At 38.0% G+C, this 17,683-nt stretch overlaps 1 protein-coding gene across 1 annotated transcript in view; it reads right to left on the bottom strand.

The window, feature by feature from the left end:
* The window catches only part of SLC10A1 (solute carrier family 10 member 1), a 65,411-nt gene that overhangs the window by 20,786 nt on the left and 26,942 nt on the right, over nt 1–17,683 (bottom strand). Inside the window, exon 2 of the mRNA XM_069091986.1 lies at nt 14,347–14,557. Within this exon, the coding sequence (XP_068948087.1) occupies nt 14,347–14,557 (211 nt within the window). The remainder of the gene's footprint in view (nt 1–14,346; nt 14,558–17,683) is intronic.

Genomic DNA, 17,683 nt, shown 5'->3' with positions numbered 1-17,683 from the left:
TATATATATATATATATTTTAAACATTTGATTTTAAAACTTTGAATTCCAGATTCATTCCCTTCCTCCCTTGTCACCCACCCTTACTGGGAAGATAAGCAAATCAGTATAGGTTGTATATGTGTAGCATTTAAATGGTGGATATATTACAAAAGACTGACTATATTTCCCTCCCTCCTATCCCACCTCCCACTTGTTCTATTCTCTGCTTTGATCCTGTCCTTTTTCAAAAGTAGGTGCTTTCAATTTCCCTCCCCCCCAGCCTGCCCTCCCTTCCATCATCCCCCCTCTTATCCCCTTCAGCCCTACTCTCCTTTTCCCTCTTGTATGATCTCTTTGTGATACAGCCCTAGAACTGGTATTGCTGAGTCAAAGGGTATACACATTTTTATAGCTCTTTGGGTATAGTTCCAAATTGTTCTCCAGAATGGTTGGATCAGTTCACAACTCCACCAACAATGCATTAGTGTTCCACTTTTTCCACATCTTCTCCAGCATTTATCATTTTCCTGTTTTGTCATCTTAGCCAATCTGACCAGTGAGATGTGATATGTCAGAGTTGTTTTGATTTACATTTCTCTAATAAATAGTGATTTAGAGCATTTTTTCATATGCTTATAGATATCTTTAATTCCTTCCTCTGAAAACTGCCTGTTCATATCCTTTGACCATTTATCAGTTGGGGAATGATTTGTATTCTTTTCAAATTAAATTAGCCTTTTTTTCTTTTTTGGAGGGTGTAAGGGAGGGCAATTGGGGTTAAGTGACTTGCCCAAGGTCACACGGTTAGTTTTGTGTTAAGTGTCTGAGGCTGGATTTGAACTCAAGTCCTCCTGACTCCAGGGCCAGTTCTTTATTCACTGTACCACTTTCCCCAATGACTTGTATTCTTATAAATTTGATTCAGTTCTCTGCATGTTTTAGAAATGAGGGAAAGACCCTGTTTTAATCACCTCTCCTTCCACTTTCATTCCCAGGAATAACAATAGATGTTTTGAGTGCCTTGCTATGTATGTATTATCTCATTTGATACTCATCATAACTCTGTGTGATAGATGCTATTATTATCTCCATTTTATAGACAAGAAAATGATGGAAACTGAAAGAAGTTAATAGATTTACTCAGGGTCACACAGCTAATAAGTATTGAAGGTGAGATATGAACCCAGTTATTCCTGACTCCAAGTCAGCACTCTTTCCATCTACTTCTCATTAAAAGGAAGCTTCTTAAGGACAAAGAACTTTCTTAGTAATTCCTTCAACAAAGCCCAGCATATTTGAGTGGCCTCCATCCATGAAGAGGCTATGTCAGTGTGGGGAGCTTCCTCCATGGATGTGATTTGTAACCCATGTATGGCATAATAGCTGGCAGCTAGGTGGCACAGTGGATATAGCTCTAGGCTTGTAATCAGGAAGATTCATCTTCATGAGTTCAAATCCAGTCTCAGATGTGTGTGTGTGTGTGTGTGAGAGAGAGAGAGAGAGACAGAGACAGAGAGAGACAGAGACAGACAGACAGACAGAGAAAGAGAGAAATAGACCCTGGGCAAGTCACTTAACCCTGTTTCCCTCGATTCCTCATCGTAAAATGAGCTGGAAAAGGAAATGGCAAACCACTCTAGTATCTTAGACAAGAAAATTCCAAATAGGGTCACAAAGAGTCAGACACAATTGAAACAACTTAACAACAACAAATGGTTTAAGAGGTAAGTCTGAGGGACTTTCCTAGGGTCACACAGCTAAGTGTGTGGGACAGAATCTGAACCTAGATCTTTCTGCTTCCAAGTTCAGAACTTTATCCACCATCCACTATGCTACAATGCCTCTATTGCCTTCCTTATGGTGATGCTTCAGGCATTTCAACAACATATACATACTTCTGTAACCAACATACAAAGTGTGATTATAAAAAATGAGACTAGCTTTTTAAGCAAACATCGATGTGGGAAGTTGTTTTACTTGACTCTATGTCTATAATAGAGTTTGAGTCAATTAATTAATATGCATTTATTAGGCACCTACTATGTGCCAGGCATTAGGATAGATTCTAGGGATATATATATATACCTACATATATATATATATATATATAAAATACTTTAACTCATTTTAGGAATAATTTATTCTGTATCCATTTCTCATTGCTTTTTTACCTTTATGCTTATGAATGTCCTGATTTTGTATCACTTTGTAAAAATCTTCCCATATATCATAATTTTCTTTGTATTTGTCATGGGGCAGAGGAAAGTACAATGATATTCCATTCATTGATATGCCAGATTTTCTTCAAGCATGTCTCTATCATTGAGCATATAAGTTTTACCCTTGCTTTCCACTATTGAAAGTAAAGCAGTTGTGAATATTTTATTTATTTTATTTTTTAACAATTAACATCTTTTTCCATATAATATATTTAACTTTTAGTTCCATTAACAGAATTATGGAGTGAAAGGTTATGATCAGTTTTCCAACTCTTGTAAATTGCCATGTTCTTTTTTTCCTCTTTGCCTAATGGCAAATCCCACTAACAATGTGCCCTCATGGCCCTGTCAATACCAAATTTGATTATTCTTTGGTTTTTTGATTGGTTTGTTTGGGTTTAGGGTTGTTTTGTTTTGTTTTTGCCTTTTTGACAGCTATAAGGTGAGGTTTTGATTTCTCTGAATGTTAGAGAATGTAAGCAATTTTTCAAGTGATTAACTTGTATTTTCTCCTTCAAAAAAAGTTCATTTGTTTTTTGGGGTGGGTATTATGCTCTGCTTTATATGTGGAAATATCCTTTTTCTGTAGTTGTGAAATTCAGAAAAAAAAAAGAAAACCAAAAAAAAAACAAATTTAGCCTAATCACAACTTTGCAATGTGCTAGCCTCAATGTGAAATCAGAAGTTTCTGCAATCATCCCAAATCCCTAAATTGAGTAAGATTTATGGAACTGATAATCTGTGTATTTATGAATTCTCCTTTATGTTGCCAGATCATGGCGATCTTGGGTTCCATTTTAGGATATTGATGAATTAAGGGGCCCTGTTCTGTCACTACTGCTAAACCAAAATTGTTCGGTTTTCTAAAATAACCCAGGCAGACACAGATTTCTTAAGAGGACAGAATTAGCTGTTCTGCTGATTACCTTGGCAAACAACCACATTTGAGGGGGAAAAGGAGAATCTTCAAAGTTTTAAGTACCCAAAGCGGCAAAACAATTCTTAACCTTGGATATCCACCCACATATCTCTTGGCCTCCTCCTCCAGCTGCTTTTACATGAAAAACATCTACAGTGGTGGTGGAGTCAGCTCCTGTCTGTATGCTTAGTAAAGGCAGAGTAATTCACCTCATGATGACCTATCCACAAAAATCTGAGGGTCAAATGGTAGAATTTTAGCTGGGACTCGAAGGAAGAAATGGGAACTAATGATGAAGAAAGCCTCGCTTTGGTGCAGATGATAGGTTTCAGAAAGAAACATGCATTAACATGGCTAATATGCTTTTTTTCTTAATTCTTCTTCTTTATTATAAGGGAGCATCCTATTGGCGGAAGGGAGCATTAGGAAATGACAGTTATGTACAAAAGAGCGTTTAATTGTAGTCCTCCTGAACGTTAGAATGGGAGTGTCATCGTTTGGCTTGAAGGGAAACAAGAGAGACACCTCTTGCCTGCTCTCTCCTCAAAGGAAAACTTTAGTTCCTGTCAAGAGGGGAAGCAGGAAGTTGGAGCCAGAGGTGAGCTGCTAACTCTCCTCATTGAGAGGGTGTATGGGGCTACAATTATATCCATCTGCTCCCTTAAATCTTGTTAGTCTAGGGTATGTGATCAGGTTCAAGTTAACTTTTTTTTTTTTTTTTTTTTTTAGCAATTGGGGTTAAGTAACTTGCTCAAGGTTACACAGCCAGGTGTTTCTGGGTGGGTGCTAAGTGTCTGAGCCCGGGATTCGATCTCCAGGTCGTTCTGACACTGGAGCCGGTGCTCTTACTTGCTGTGCTACCTGGCCGCCCCCAAGTTAACTTCTAATCACTGTTTTATTATTGGGTACAAGCAGGGCCGCAAGCTTTATATTCAAAGTTTAATTCCTTTCCTTCCAAATATCAGTTCCACAATGAAGCACATAGCCCTTACCCAAGAAAACCCATTTATCCAAATTGGTAGTGATTTAAGATCATTTGAACCCCAATAAGGGCTAAAACCTGAACTAATCAAAAAGAAGAAGAACCTCAACCTAACAGACAATGCTCTCTGAGTAAAACCCAGAGAATTGCCTCTTCCTGTGCCAGATGGATTTGACTAAGAGCATTTTCCTCTGTTTATGGCCATTAAGGATGAGGCGCCTTAACCCAAAACACTATTTGAATAATGGAACTTCTCTTATCTTAATATTTTATGGGCATATACAATGTTATGTCATGTTAATGATAAAGGAAACAGATATCCTAGGTTGTAATTTCAATTGACACTTTGTCAACTCTTATTTACAACCTATTCAATTAAGAAAATTCCTTTCTCATACTATGGTTAAACATATATGGAGATCATATATTTGAGTGTCACAGACATCCTGAGTTGGTATTGTTCTAAAATATATTTGAGGCTTCTCATTCTTTAATCAGACAGTCAGAATAAAATTTCTGACTCCATGTACATATATCTTTAAGAGAATAAACAATATGAATTTATATATCATCTAGCCTGTTTGCCTCTTTTAACCAAACCAAGTTGGAAAACCAAAGAAGGTACAATAGGAAGAATTCTGTTTCCACAGGATTAAAACCTACTCCTCCCAGTTTTGATCGATAGCAGAATGTAAGCCACAGGTGATTGGTTCTAATCAGAGAGCAGAACCAGGCTTCTGATTAAGTAAAAGGTCAGAAACTTGTACACATACTTAATGTGCTGTTTGAGGGGGACAGAATGTGGGCAGTTGCATCTAGCCCGTGGAGAGCAAGGAGGAAAATTCAAATTGGAAACAGATTAAAAAGAGTAGCATTTTTCTGAGCAAAAGTTCTCTCCATTTGAGAGGGACCCAGTCATTAGGAATGTAGAATAATTGGCTAAAATAAAATGAGAACTTTCCTGCCTTCACAGAGAGTATTGTTTTTTTGTTTAGAGTGAGCATGTTTCTTACATTTACGTAGGAGAATATATACCAGATAATACAGAATGAAGAAGCTCTCACATTGGAAGTGAAGTAATTACATCTCACTAAAAGGGAAGTTTATGGAAGCCTTAAGTGTAGCAAGCTGGTGATAAGGACATGAGAGAGATTGCTGGCTCCTCTCATGTCTTCCCAGAATCTTTTCCTTAAGCACTCTAAAGTGGAATGGGATTCTTCTAGTTTCTTTTCTGAAGCTGTAAGTCAGAATACCTGAAGTGACTCTCTCTCTCTCTCTCTCTCTCTCTCTCTCTCTCTCTCTCTCCCCCCCCCTCCCTCTTCCCTCTTCTCTTTCCTTCTCTCCCTCTCTGTTTTATTCTATCTTCCTCTCTCTCTTTCTCTGTCTCTCCCTCTCTTATTCTCTCTTCCTCTCTGTTTCTCTCTCTCCTTTTCTCTCTCTCTCTCTCTTTCCTCTACAGCTCCACCCCACCTTTCATATAAGGCAAGATAGTCATCTCCATCAGTGAGGAGAGAGTCCCATACTAGTAGCCTTTGGGACTGGGGTTATGTAATAAAACATTTCAGAAAGAAAAATAACTGTATTGGGAATGAAGAAAAATGTTTTTATTAAGATTAGATAAATAAAAGCATTTATTAAGTATTTACTATTGATAATCACTTAATGTCATTTTTGGACCTTCATAAGGGCCAGAGCCTGTACTAGAAGTAACCAGAAGAGCCTGGACCTATCAGCTCCTTTATTCTCTGAACTAAATTCAGAGAATACCTCTTCCTAAGTCAACAAAAACCATATAGTGCTGACTTGAGAGCATTTTCCCTCTGTTTATAACCATTAAGGATGATACCCTTAACCAGAGACACTATCTTTCCTTTTTTTTTTTTTTTTGCTTTTTTGGAAGGCAATTGGGGTTAAGTGACTTGCCTAAGGTCACAAGGCTAGTAAGTGTTTAGTGTCTGAGGCCGGATTTGAACTCAGGTCCTCCAGACTCCAGCACCGGTGCTCTATTCACTGCACTACCCCTCGGAGACACTATCTTGAATAATGAGACTTTCTTACCTTAATATTTTTATTTTATGGACACATATTATATTATGGCATGTTAATGATAAAGAAAACACAGATATCCTAGGTCGTAATTTCAATTGCTGCTTTGTCAACTCTCTTATCTTATTGTATTTATCACCTGTTCATTTAAGAAAATTCCTTTCTCATAAAATGGTTAAACATATATGGAGGTCATAAATTTGAGTGACACAGACATGCTGATTTGGGATTTGTTCTAAAATATATTTAAGCCTGATCATTCTTTTATCAGTCAGTCACAACTTATGTTTTGGCTCATTGTACCTACAAATTTTTCATTAGCTTGGGTTAGCTTTAAGGGAATAAATAATATGAATTTACATATCACCTAGCCTATTTGCCTCCTTTAACTAAACTTTCAGGTCAACACTGTACCAGGCACAGTGCCAAAACCCAGAAAACATGACAGTTCCTTCTTAAAAGGAGCTTACTTTCTAATACAAAAGACAAAACATAAAGGAGATCTGGAAAGCAGGAGAGAATTTGGGCGCTGGGGAAGAAGTCAGTGAGGGAAAAAGAGTACCTGCCCTGAGGCAAGGCAGGGTGGAAGAAGAACAGAGTAGAGAGTGAACTGGCAGTGAGCTTTTTTGCTGTCTTCTTAAGTCCTCTTTCTGCCAGTTCATTGTCTGGAAATCATCTGATCTGTGCATCTATTTCTGACTTAAGAGATGGGGGACTGGCCAATGAGGGCCCATTCCTTAGAGCAGGAGAGGATTTGCTTTTCATAGTGGGTTATATAGATTATGTACAATATACAACCCACTGGGTGAACTTCCTTCTTGCTACGCCTGAAGGGCGGAAGGAGGGTGCTGTGTGGTAGTGTGGGAATAAGTTTTCTGATTGGCTTCAGAGCTAAAAAGACTAGCAAAGGAGACAGAACTGAGTTTGTATGCAAAAATATGCCCTCTCCCTCAAACATTTTGTGTTTTTCCTTCCCTGGCAGCTTTCATGTGAAGAGGATTGCTTCAAGCTAACCGGATGGGGAACTACTCCCCAGCTCAGCTACCTTGTGTCTACGAACACACAGTGCCTCTGTTTCTTTCGCTTCTTTTGTTTGTTCTTTTCTGATTGTAAATGTGAAAAAATGATTTTTCTTAGTAATCATTATCTTGGAGACTCAGAGATTCCCTTATCCTCCTCTGTTCCAAAGTTCAGCTTCTTCTTCTAGAGGAATGTAAGACCATTAGATCTAAATGATGGATTCCAGTTCATTGTGTTGCCCAGATAGGTCTGAGAAAATCCCTATTTTCTAGCCTGGTGATATGGAAATTATTATCTCTTTGACCAGGATTAAGTGACCTAAGTTATGTACTCAAGACCCTCATTTTAATATAACCCGCCTCCCAATGTGTTGACCAGTCATGGTTGACTGGCATCTCTTGAGAACTACTCTTTGAAGGGCATATAACCCTTTACCCCAGCCCCAAATAGAACCAGTTCTGGACTGGTTCCCCTAAGAGAGTCCCAGTTCTGGAACTGTAACTCCCATGCAATGAATGTCAAGCCAGCTTGAGACAAATAAAAACATGAACTCGACCTAATCATTAGTTTCTTTTTTAGAACAAACTCTGTGAGAGGTTGACATAGATGACTGAGTATCCAGAGATTGAACTGACCAGGTTATGACCTTATAAGCTTCAAAAGGTGAAAAAGTTCACCAGCACCTAAATTTAATAGCAGACAGAATCTACTGGTTTCCTACCCTTCTGACATTCTGGTCAAGATCCAGACTTGAAGAGCAATGGATCAAATCATTCATTGACTGTGCCATATCCAGAAGTGAACTTGGTGGGGTCTTGGTGAGGGAAGAAAAGAACTCATTAGGGGTAGGACAGTCATAGAGTTTCCCTGGCTACTCTTAGGTATTTAGGTGACAAACACAAAGACAAAATAGTATTGCTCCCAAGGTACCCATGCTCCTTATGTTATATTGAATTTATTTATCACGTATGTATTGTGTTCAAGGAGAGAGCACTGACAACAGAGATCAGGAAAGCTTTTATATAGGAGTGGATGCTTGAACTTGGGATTTTATGTGACAGAAATGAGTGTTTTTCCTCAGATGGGACAGCTTACACAAAACCACATAGAGAAGAAGATGGAAGCCTGAGTTTGGAGAATACCTAGCAGGTCATCTTGGTTAGAATGTGAGTGAATTGGAGAGAATTCTAGGAAGATGGTGAACTAGGTCAGAAAATTCCAAGCTCTCAAGAGTTTCCCCCACAAAAGAAATAAAATAGCAACTCAGGGTGAACTATGTGTGGGTAAAAATAAGTAAGTATAGGGGCACAACAGCAGTCCTGAGCCAATCCCTGTGAAGACAAAACACCTCCAAGTGTTCACTTAAATAACAAGCAGCAAGCCCTGACCTTAGCTGCTGTTGGGAGGCTACCTCCACCCCAGCCACAGGAACTTTTATCCCTGGGACAGTGAGGGCAGTTGGTGGTCTGAGCCTGGGAAGATCAAAGGAACCTTTGCTGACAAGAAATGCCAGACCCAGCTGTGCTGCTATGAGCAGTGGGCACAAAGAAACCAGTACACACCTGGTGAGTGCAGAACCAGTGGGGCAGGGACACCGCTGACTGTGGGCACTTACAGGAAGCTGGAGGTCTCGGTTTGAGTTCAAGTTTAGAGGAGAGAGCTGAAGACGATCTAAGGCCACTCCCTCCTCCTCCCACCTCCCCACAGGACTAGAGGTGATTATAAAAACTAAACTATTACCAAAAAAAAAAAAAAATGCACAGGCAATGGAGAAAGAATCCAACCACAGAAAGTTATTATGGGAATAGAGAAAACCAGGGTTCATCTTCAGAGGATGATATTGAAGCAAAGAAACCCTTTTTGACCCCAAAGAGTAATGTCAAATGATCACCTGTCCAAAAAGAATTTATAGGAGAACTTTAAAAAGACTTTAAAGACCAAATGAAAGACATTGAGGAAAAACTAAAAAAAAGAAGAACAATCCAAGAAAAGCAAGAAGATTATGAAAAGAAAGCCAACCAATTAGAAAAGGAGATCCAGAATCTTGAGGAAGGAAGAGAATGACATCTTTAAAATTAGAATCGGGCAAAGGGAAGCCAGTGAAGTCATGAGATGAAGAAATAATTTAAAAAATATATAAGGATTGAAAAAATAGAAGAGAAAATGAAACATTTTTTAAGAAAAACAACTAATAGATCGAGAAGAGAAAACAAGAATAATCAGACTACCTGAAAGCTGTGATCAAAAAAAGAATTGATGCAATAATACAAGAAATCATTAAAGAAAATTGTCCTGAAGCATTAGAACAAGAGGAAAAGTAGAAATAGAAAAAAAAATTCATTGATCACCACTTGAAAGAGTTCCTATGAAGAAAACTCACAGGAATATTATAGTCAAGTTCCAAAACACCCAGTTCAAGGATAAAATATTAAGAGTAACAAGAAAAAGTAATTTAAATATGACAGTGCAGGACCTAGCAGTGGAAACATAAAGGACCACAGGTCTTGGAACACTATGCATTGAAGAGCAAAAGAACTGGGGTTCCAGCCAAAAATATCATACCCAACAAAATTTAGCATAAACCTGGATGGAAAAAAAAATGGACATGTGATCAACCATCAAACTTTCACAACTTTGTTAAAAAATAAAAACCTGAACTTAATAGAAGATTGGACATACAAGAGACAAGAGTTGTATGGGCTTCAATAGGGATAGGCCATTTACATTTTATGTATGTGAAATGTAAAACACATATCTAAGATTGCCATTAATAGTTGGGTAGTCTGTAAGAAACATTGGGGTAGACTTGAGTATGATATGACTTTAAAATGTAAAATGATGTAGGAATAGTTAAAAAGAGTAATTATCTTTTTTTTTTAAGCAATCGGGGTTAAGTAACTTGCTCAAGATTACACGGCCAGGTGTTTCTGGGTGTGTGCTAAGTATTGGAGCCCGGATTTGATCCCCAGGTCATCCCAACACTGGACATCTTACTCGCTGTGCTACCTGGCCGCCCCAAGAGTAATTATCTTATACAAATGAGGTGCAAGAAGAAGAATCTACACAGAGGAAGAAGGCTGATAGTTCTGGTAACCTACTTTCATTAGGAATGAGTTCGAGAGGGAATAATGCATATATATCTAAAAGAGTATAAGCCTTCTAAATTCAGAAGAAAGAAAATGGTAAGAGGGTAGGGAGGGAGATCTTTAGAAGGAAGAGTGAGGAAATAGGTTAAAGGGGGATATAGATGGGCATTTAGACTTTTGGAAATGGAAAGATATGGGAGGGATCCTGAGGTGGGGACGAGGGGGGAGGCTAAGTAATAAGAGGGCAAGGTAGTGGGTAGAAGTAAATTAGAAGAGTCAGAAGCAATAGGAAATAAGAGATATGCACAAACATAAAAACAAAGATCAGGTATAGAATTTCTTAGGGAAAGTATGTGTCTACATATATATATGTGTGTGTATGTATATATGTATGTATGTAAATGTATGTGTATATATATATATACATATATATATATATATCCACACTTAATTGTGGCCTTGGTGGTGGCAGTGGGAGAGGAAGGGGAAAAAAGAACAAAGTAATAAGTGAAAAGCAGAGAACAAAAGAAAATTTACAAGGAAGCAAAGAAAAGTTGACAACTCTCAATACAATATGTAGTATTTCTCATGTAGGCTTTCTTGAAATGAAAATTTATTGTTATGTATTTTGAATATTCTCTTATATTCTGCTGTACATATGACATACATTTTTTCCTTTTCTTACTTTATATTTAAGTTTCAGTATGTAAGTTGATGATATGTTTTTTTTTCATTTCTCTACTTCTGTGTGGTCTAAAATTTTAAAAAATAAACTTATTAAGATAATAAAAGAATGTGAGTGAATTTAAAAGAAAAAATGTGAAATGACTCTGTAAATTGTAGAAGATTGATTATTTTTCCCTCCCTCCTATCCCATCTCCCACTTGATTTATTCTCTACTTTAATCTTGTCCCTTTTCTTTTTTTTTTTTAAAGCAATTGGGGTTATGTAACTTGCTCAAGGTTACACAGCCAGTTATTTCTGGGTGTGGTGCTGAGTATCTGAGCCCGGATTTGATCCAGGTCATCCCGACACTGGAGCCGGTGCTCTTACTCGCTGTGCTACCTGGCCACCCCAATCTTGTCCCTTTTCAAAGGTGGGTGCTTCCAATTTCTCTCCCCCCAGCCTGCCCTCCCTTCCATCATCCCCCCTCTCATCCCCTTCCTCCCTACTCTCCTGGAGGGTGAGATACCTTATTTAGTGTATATTTCATTCCCTCCCCAAGCCAAATTCAATGGGAATAAAGTTGACCCGTTCCCTTTTGCCTGTGCTCTAATCTTTACCCAGAAAGGGACCTTGCTCCACTGTAGCCACAAGTGTCAGCACTCCTCTTGGTCCTGGACCTGTGACCAGGATCTCTGCTCCCTCGCAGCTCCTAGCACTAGTGGAATTGTGGCCCAGAACTGCATGCAGGCGATGCAAAAGGGTCCTGAATCCAGTGCCAGCAACGGGCTTCTTGTGATCTCTTTCTGTCCAGTTGTCTGTTGGCCTGCCATCTCTGGGCGGAGAGCTCCTGAAATGGCTATCACCACTGTTACAACTACCTTCAAGACCCAGCATTGGTATTGTTTCAACTTGCTCTGTGTTCCCAGTTGACCCCACCCCAGCTTCACAGACCCTTCCTGCTGACCTCCTAAATTGTTTGGGGCTGGGAAAAATGTCTGATCCTGACCTTTTGTTGGCTCTGCCACTACAGAATTAAATTTGAGGCATCGTTTCAAAGTTGTTAGGAGTGGAATATTGGGAGTTCAACTGAGTTGTGCCATCATTTTGGCTCTGCCCCCCTAACTTCTGTTTTGACACGATTTGGAGTTTCTTTGCTATTCTCTATGTGTGCTTATTGTGGAACTGGTATTAAATGGGGAAGGTGAAAAGCTTTGGATATAGAGCTTGCTATCTTCCTTCTCCCCCCCAAATGACAAAGCGATAGGAAGTTAGATCAAACCCAGTCATATCTCCTAGATGAACAGTATTCAAGGGAGCAGATAGATATACTTCTGGCCTCTCTTTTCAAGAAGAGCAGAGTGACTTCGAGTCCCAACTTTCTTCTTTTCCTCTGGACAGAAATGAAAGTCTTCCTTGGAGAAGGTTTGGGAAGGAGAGACTAGAAATATCTACTATACTTCCCTTGGGAGGCACACATGAGCCCTCTCCTCACGTAGCATTGCATCTTACTATACTTCTAATACAGAGATTCTATGATTCCATGAAGAATATGCTTTCTTGTCCTCCATTTATCCTGGGCTGATTCAGAGAGGAGAGGGGTTTTATTTCACAGTCACAACTAAAGTTCATTTCAGTTGTTTGTGGCTTTATGGGTAATGTGGGATAGAGGATGGATAACTGGCAAGCTGAAACAGTGAGTAAGGTAGATCAGACCAAAAGAATGAGCACACAGAAGAAATTCTGTCAAGACTTATAATATCCTCTGAATTGGTCTCCCTGCCTCAAATCTGTCTATATATTTTTCATACAGTTGACATATCAATGAACCTAAAGCACATATCTGACCATGTCTCTCCCCTATTCAATTAACTCTAGAGGCTCTCTTATTTTTGCTTTTTTTTTTCCTTTGGAGGGGGCAAGGCAGGGCAATTGAGGTTAACTGATTTGCCCAAGGTCACACAGCTAGTTTTTTTTGTGTTAAGTGTCCAAGTCCAGATTTTAACTCAGGTCCTCCTGACTCCAGGGCCGGTGCTGTACTCACTGTGCTACCTAGTCTCCCCTTTATGTTTTTTTTCTATGAGTTCTATTGTATCACCATGTAAGGGGTACATGGCATACTCTTATTAGTTGATTCATTTATTCCTTAATAGTAAAAGAGCCAGCTGTAGGTAAAACCAGGTTCTGTACTATGCAACAGAAAGAGCTGTGGGTCTTTCAGGGAGAAGATTTGGCACTGAATCCAATCTGTCACTTGAAATTACACACTCACCTTGGGTAACTGGTACCATGATGCACCTGTGGACAGTAGTGTCTCTTTTGAAATGAAAGATTAAGACACTGTTCACAAAAAGGACCTCTTAAAAAGATGTGGTCTAGGAAGGAACTGAGTGAAGACTATTCTAGAATGCTAACTTAAAACTGTATTTTAGCATGGTATCATCATCACTTCCTTGTTCAAGATTCCTATTAATTTTTCCTCAAAATATCTTGGGGACAGGGAATTCTGTCAGATGTCATGGAGGCTATGGCAATGCAACTTAGAAATCTTTCTCCAAGCTGAAAGTGGTTGGGCATAGATTAATATTAAAGTAGTAGAATTGTTTCTAGAAGATTTGAACCTAGATTATTACATTATTAGTGTTATTTTTTCTCTTCCACATTAACTTCTCACTGTGCATTCATTACTCTTACAGCTAATTAAGTAGATGATAAATTAATTTACATGGTGTTTTAAAACTTGACAAATGCCCAGATCACCTAAGATGAAGGCACGCCCGCAGGTGTATGTACACCTATATGTACACCCATGTAGCTTCACTACAACTATATGAGACAGATGGGATATGTATCTTTACCTACACTTTACAAATAAGGAAACTGAGGCTCAGAGAGTTTAAGAGATTTGTCCACAATCACACAGCTAGTAAATATCAGAGGTGGGATTTGAAACTAGGTTTTATTGACTCCAAACCCAACATTGTCCAATTTATCAACACTACGTATAGTGTAGGTATTATTATCCTAACAAATATTAGATACTTGATAAATGGGAAGATTGACACACAGAAAGGTTAAATGACTTGCCTAAAGTCAAACAGCTAACCAATGTCATGATTCCCAGATCAATGGCCTTTGAATTTATTAACTCTACTTTTTCAAGCCAGGGGATGCAGTGGATAGAACGCCGAGCTTGGAGTCAGAAAGACTCATTTTCCTGAGTTCAAATCTGTATTCAGATACTTCCTAGCTTTGTGATCCTGGGCGAGTGTTTGCCTCAGTTTCCTCATATGTAAAATGAGCCAAAGAAGGAAATGGAAAACCATTCCAGTATCTCTGCCAGGAAAACTCCAAATGGGGTCACAAAGAGTAGGACATGACTGAAAAAATAACATGTTCTCAAGGGTCAATGATCCTCTCTAATTCTTACCTTAATAATGTAGCGTCCATACTGTGGCTTCTTGGAACTGATGGTGATCCCAATAGTGCAAGGAATAAGTATCAAAGCTAGTGAGATGGCAATATTCCCATAGGGCACCTTGTCCTTGAGATCCCCTTCATAGATTCCCTTGGAGTAGATATACAGGAGGAAAGGCATCAGGGCCAAGGCAAAAAAAGTGGAGCAGGTGGTCATCACAATGCTGGAATAGAGGAAAAAGAAAGAGAACTGAAATCCGAACCTGTGACATGACTGACTACACCAGCCCTGTCAGACTGCTTCCTCCTCATTCTAATCTATGACATAATCCTGGTAGCACCTCATCCCTGCAATATTTAGGAGCTATAGGAAGGTTATTTAGAGAATCTTTTGTTCGAGGGATGTTCAGTTCATTAGTGACATAGAGAGCGTTAGGGCTCTGGGTTCTAACCTATGGAAGTGACCAAGGCTATAGTGCAAAAAGCACTATTTAGCAGTCAGAAAATTCAGGTTTGCATCCCATCTTTGCTCTTGAGTGATCTGGAATAAGTTTTTTAATACCTCTGAGACTTAGTTTTCTAATCTGTAAAATAGATGAGATGTTCCCTAAAATTTCTTCCAACTCAAAATCTACTGTATTCTTTTGGACCTTTGGGAATGTTGTGTGATCAAAAGCAAAACCATGCTATGAACATTCTATTCTCTCCTCTGGAAAACTCCCCCAAATTCCAGAACTCTCAGATCAAGGAGAAAGTACTTCAAAGCAGCCAAAAAGAAACAACTCAAATAATGTGGCACTACATTCAGGATTACTTAAGATTTGGTTGCTGTCACACTAAAGAACCAGAGAACTTGGAACATGACATTCCAGAAGGAAAAGGAGTTAGGATTACAACCAAGAATAACTTACCCAGCAAAACTGAATATAATCCTTCAGAGAAAAAATGGACTTTTATATGAAATAAAGGATTTTCCAGTATTCCTAATTAAAAGACCAGAGCTGAATAAAAAAATTTGATTACCAAATATAAGACTCAAGGTAAACATAAAAAAGTAAAAAAGAAAAAGAGAAAACATAAGAGATTCAACAAGGTTAAACTGTTTACATTTCTATATAGCAATATAATATTTGTAACTCTTAAGAGCTTTATTGCTTAATGGGATGATACCCCCTCAAAAAAATAGAAGTGAGAAAGAAGATTGCACTGGTTGAAGAAGGAAAGGGAAGATTGAAGGGGATAAATTATCTCACATAAAAGAGGCATGAAAAACTATTATAATGGAGGGGAAGTTGGGTGGTGGTAGGCAATGCTTAAACCTTATTGTCATCAGAATTGACTCAAAGAGGGAATAACATAAACACTCAGTTGGATACAGAAAACTATCTTACCCTATAAGGAGACAAGGGTAAAAGAAAGGGGTGGGGGGGACTGATAGAAAAGAGAACAGATTGTGGGAGTCGATGATCAGAAGTAAAACACTTGTGAGGAGGGACAGGGTCAGGGTGAAAGAGAGAGAGGGATAAACAAGGCGAAGATAGCATGGAGGGAAATACACAGTTATCATAACTATAAATGTGAATGGGATGAACTCACCCATAAAACAGAAGCAGACAGCAGAATGGATTATGTTGTTTACAACATGTAATATGTTGTTTACAAGAAACACATCTGAAGCACAGAGACACACACAGAGTCAAGTTAAGGGTCTGAAACAGAATTTTTTGTGCTTCAGCTGAAGTAAAAAAAAAAGCAGAGGTGGCAACATGATCTCAGACAAAGCAAAAGTAAAAACAGATCTAATTAAAAGAGATAAGGAAGGAAACTATATCTTGCTGAAAGGTACTACAGATAATGAAGTAGTATCAATACTAAACATATATGCACCAAATGGTATAGCTGCTAAATTTTTGAAGGAGAAGTTGAATGAGTTACAGGAGGAAATACACAATAAGACTATACTACTGGCATATACTAATGACTATAATAGTGGGGGATCTCAAAAGCAGAAATATTAAATGCATCCTTTTCAGATCACAATACAATAAAAATTATATTCAATAATGGGCAATGGAAAGATAGATTAAAAATTAATTGGAAACTAAATAATCTAATTCTAAAAAATAAGTAGATCAAAGAAAAATCATAGAAACAATCATTTCAGCAAAGAAAAATACTACAATGAGACAACATGCCAAAATTTATGAGATGGAGCCAAAGCTATATTTAGGGGAAAATTTATATTACTAATTGCTTACATCAATAAAATAGAGTAAGAACAGATGAATAGATTCTCCATGCAATTCAAAAACTAGAAAAAGAACAAGTTGGGGCTGCTAGGTGGTGTAGTGAGTAGAGAGCCGGCCCTGAAGTCAAGAGGACCTGAGTTAGGATCCATATCCAAACTCAGACACTTAACACACACACACACACACACACACACACACACACACACACACAAATAGCCGTGTGACCTTGGGCTCTCCAAAAAAGCAAAAAAAAAAAAAATAACAAGTTAAAAACCTCAATTAAACACCAAATTGAAATCCTGAAAATTGGAGAGATTAATAAAATTGAAAGTAAGAAAACAATTGAACTAAGAAATAAAACGAAGCTCATTTTATGAAAAAAAAACCCAATAAAATAGATAAACCACTGGTTAACTTAATTTTAAAAAAGAAAGAAGAAAACCAAATTACTAGTATCAAAAATGAAAGGGGTAAATTCACCACCAATTAAGAGAAAACTAAAACAATTATTAAGAGCTATTTTGCTCAATTATATGTCAATAAATCTGACAATCTAAATGAAGTGGAAGAATATCTAAAAAGACAAAAATTACCCAGATTAACAGAAGAAGAAATAAAATATTTAAGTAACCCAATATTAGAAAAACAAATTGGGAGACTTGTTTCTCTCTGTTCCTTTGTGGGTTCTGTAGCACTAAAATTTGTTTAGAGTCATTTTTTTTTACAGGTATTGGAGGTGGTTGGAGTGCAAGCTCAAGCAAGTTCCTGCTTTTACTCTGCCATCTTGGCTCTGCTCCCAGAAAAAGAAATTGAACAAGTTTAACTCCCAATAAAAACTCCCCTGGTTGCAGATGGATTTACAAGCAAATTCTAACAAAAATTTAAAGAACAGTCAATCCCAATGCTATCTAAAGTATTTTTAGGTGAAGAAAAAGTCCTATCAAATTCCTTTTATGACCCAAATAGGGTGCTGATACCTAAACCAGGAAGAGCCAAAATAGAGAAAGAAAATTATGGACCAATTTCCCTAATAAATATTGATGCAAAAAATTTAAATAAAATACTAGCAAGGAAATTACAACAATATATCCCATAGATCAT

This window comes from Petaurus breviceps, unplaced genomic scaffold (assembly GCF_028583685.1).
Source record: "Petaurus breviceps papuanus isolate PSGF00001 unplaced genomic scaffold, PetGlider_PUasm1.0 189, whole genome shotgun sequence".
In the NCBI taxonomy this organism is placed as follows: Eukaryota; Metazoa; Chordata; class Mammalia; order Diprotodontia; family Petauridae; genus Petaurus; species Petaurus breviceps.
Note: the sequence above shows the minus strand (reverse complement) of the source record. Positions and strands in the feature narration are given on the sequence as shown.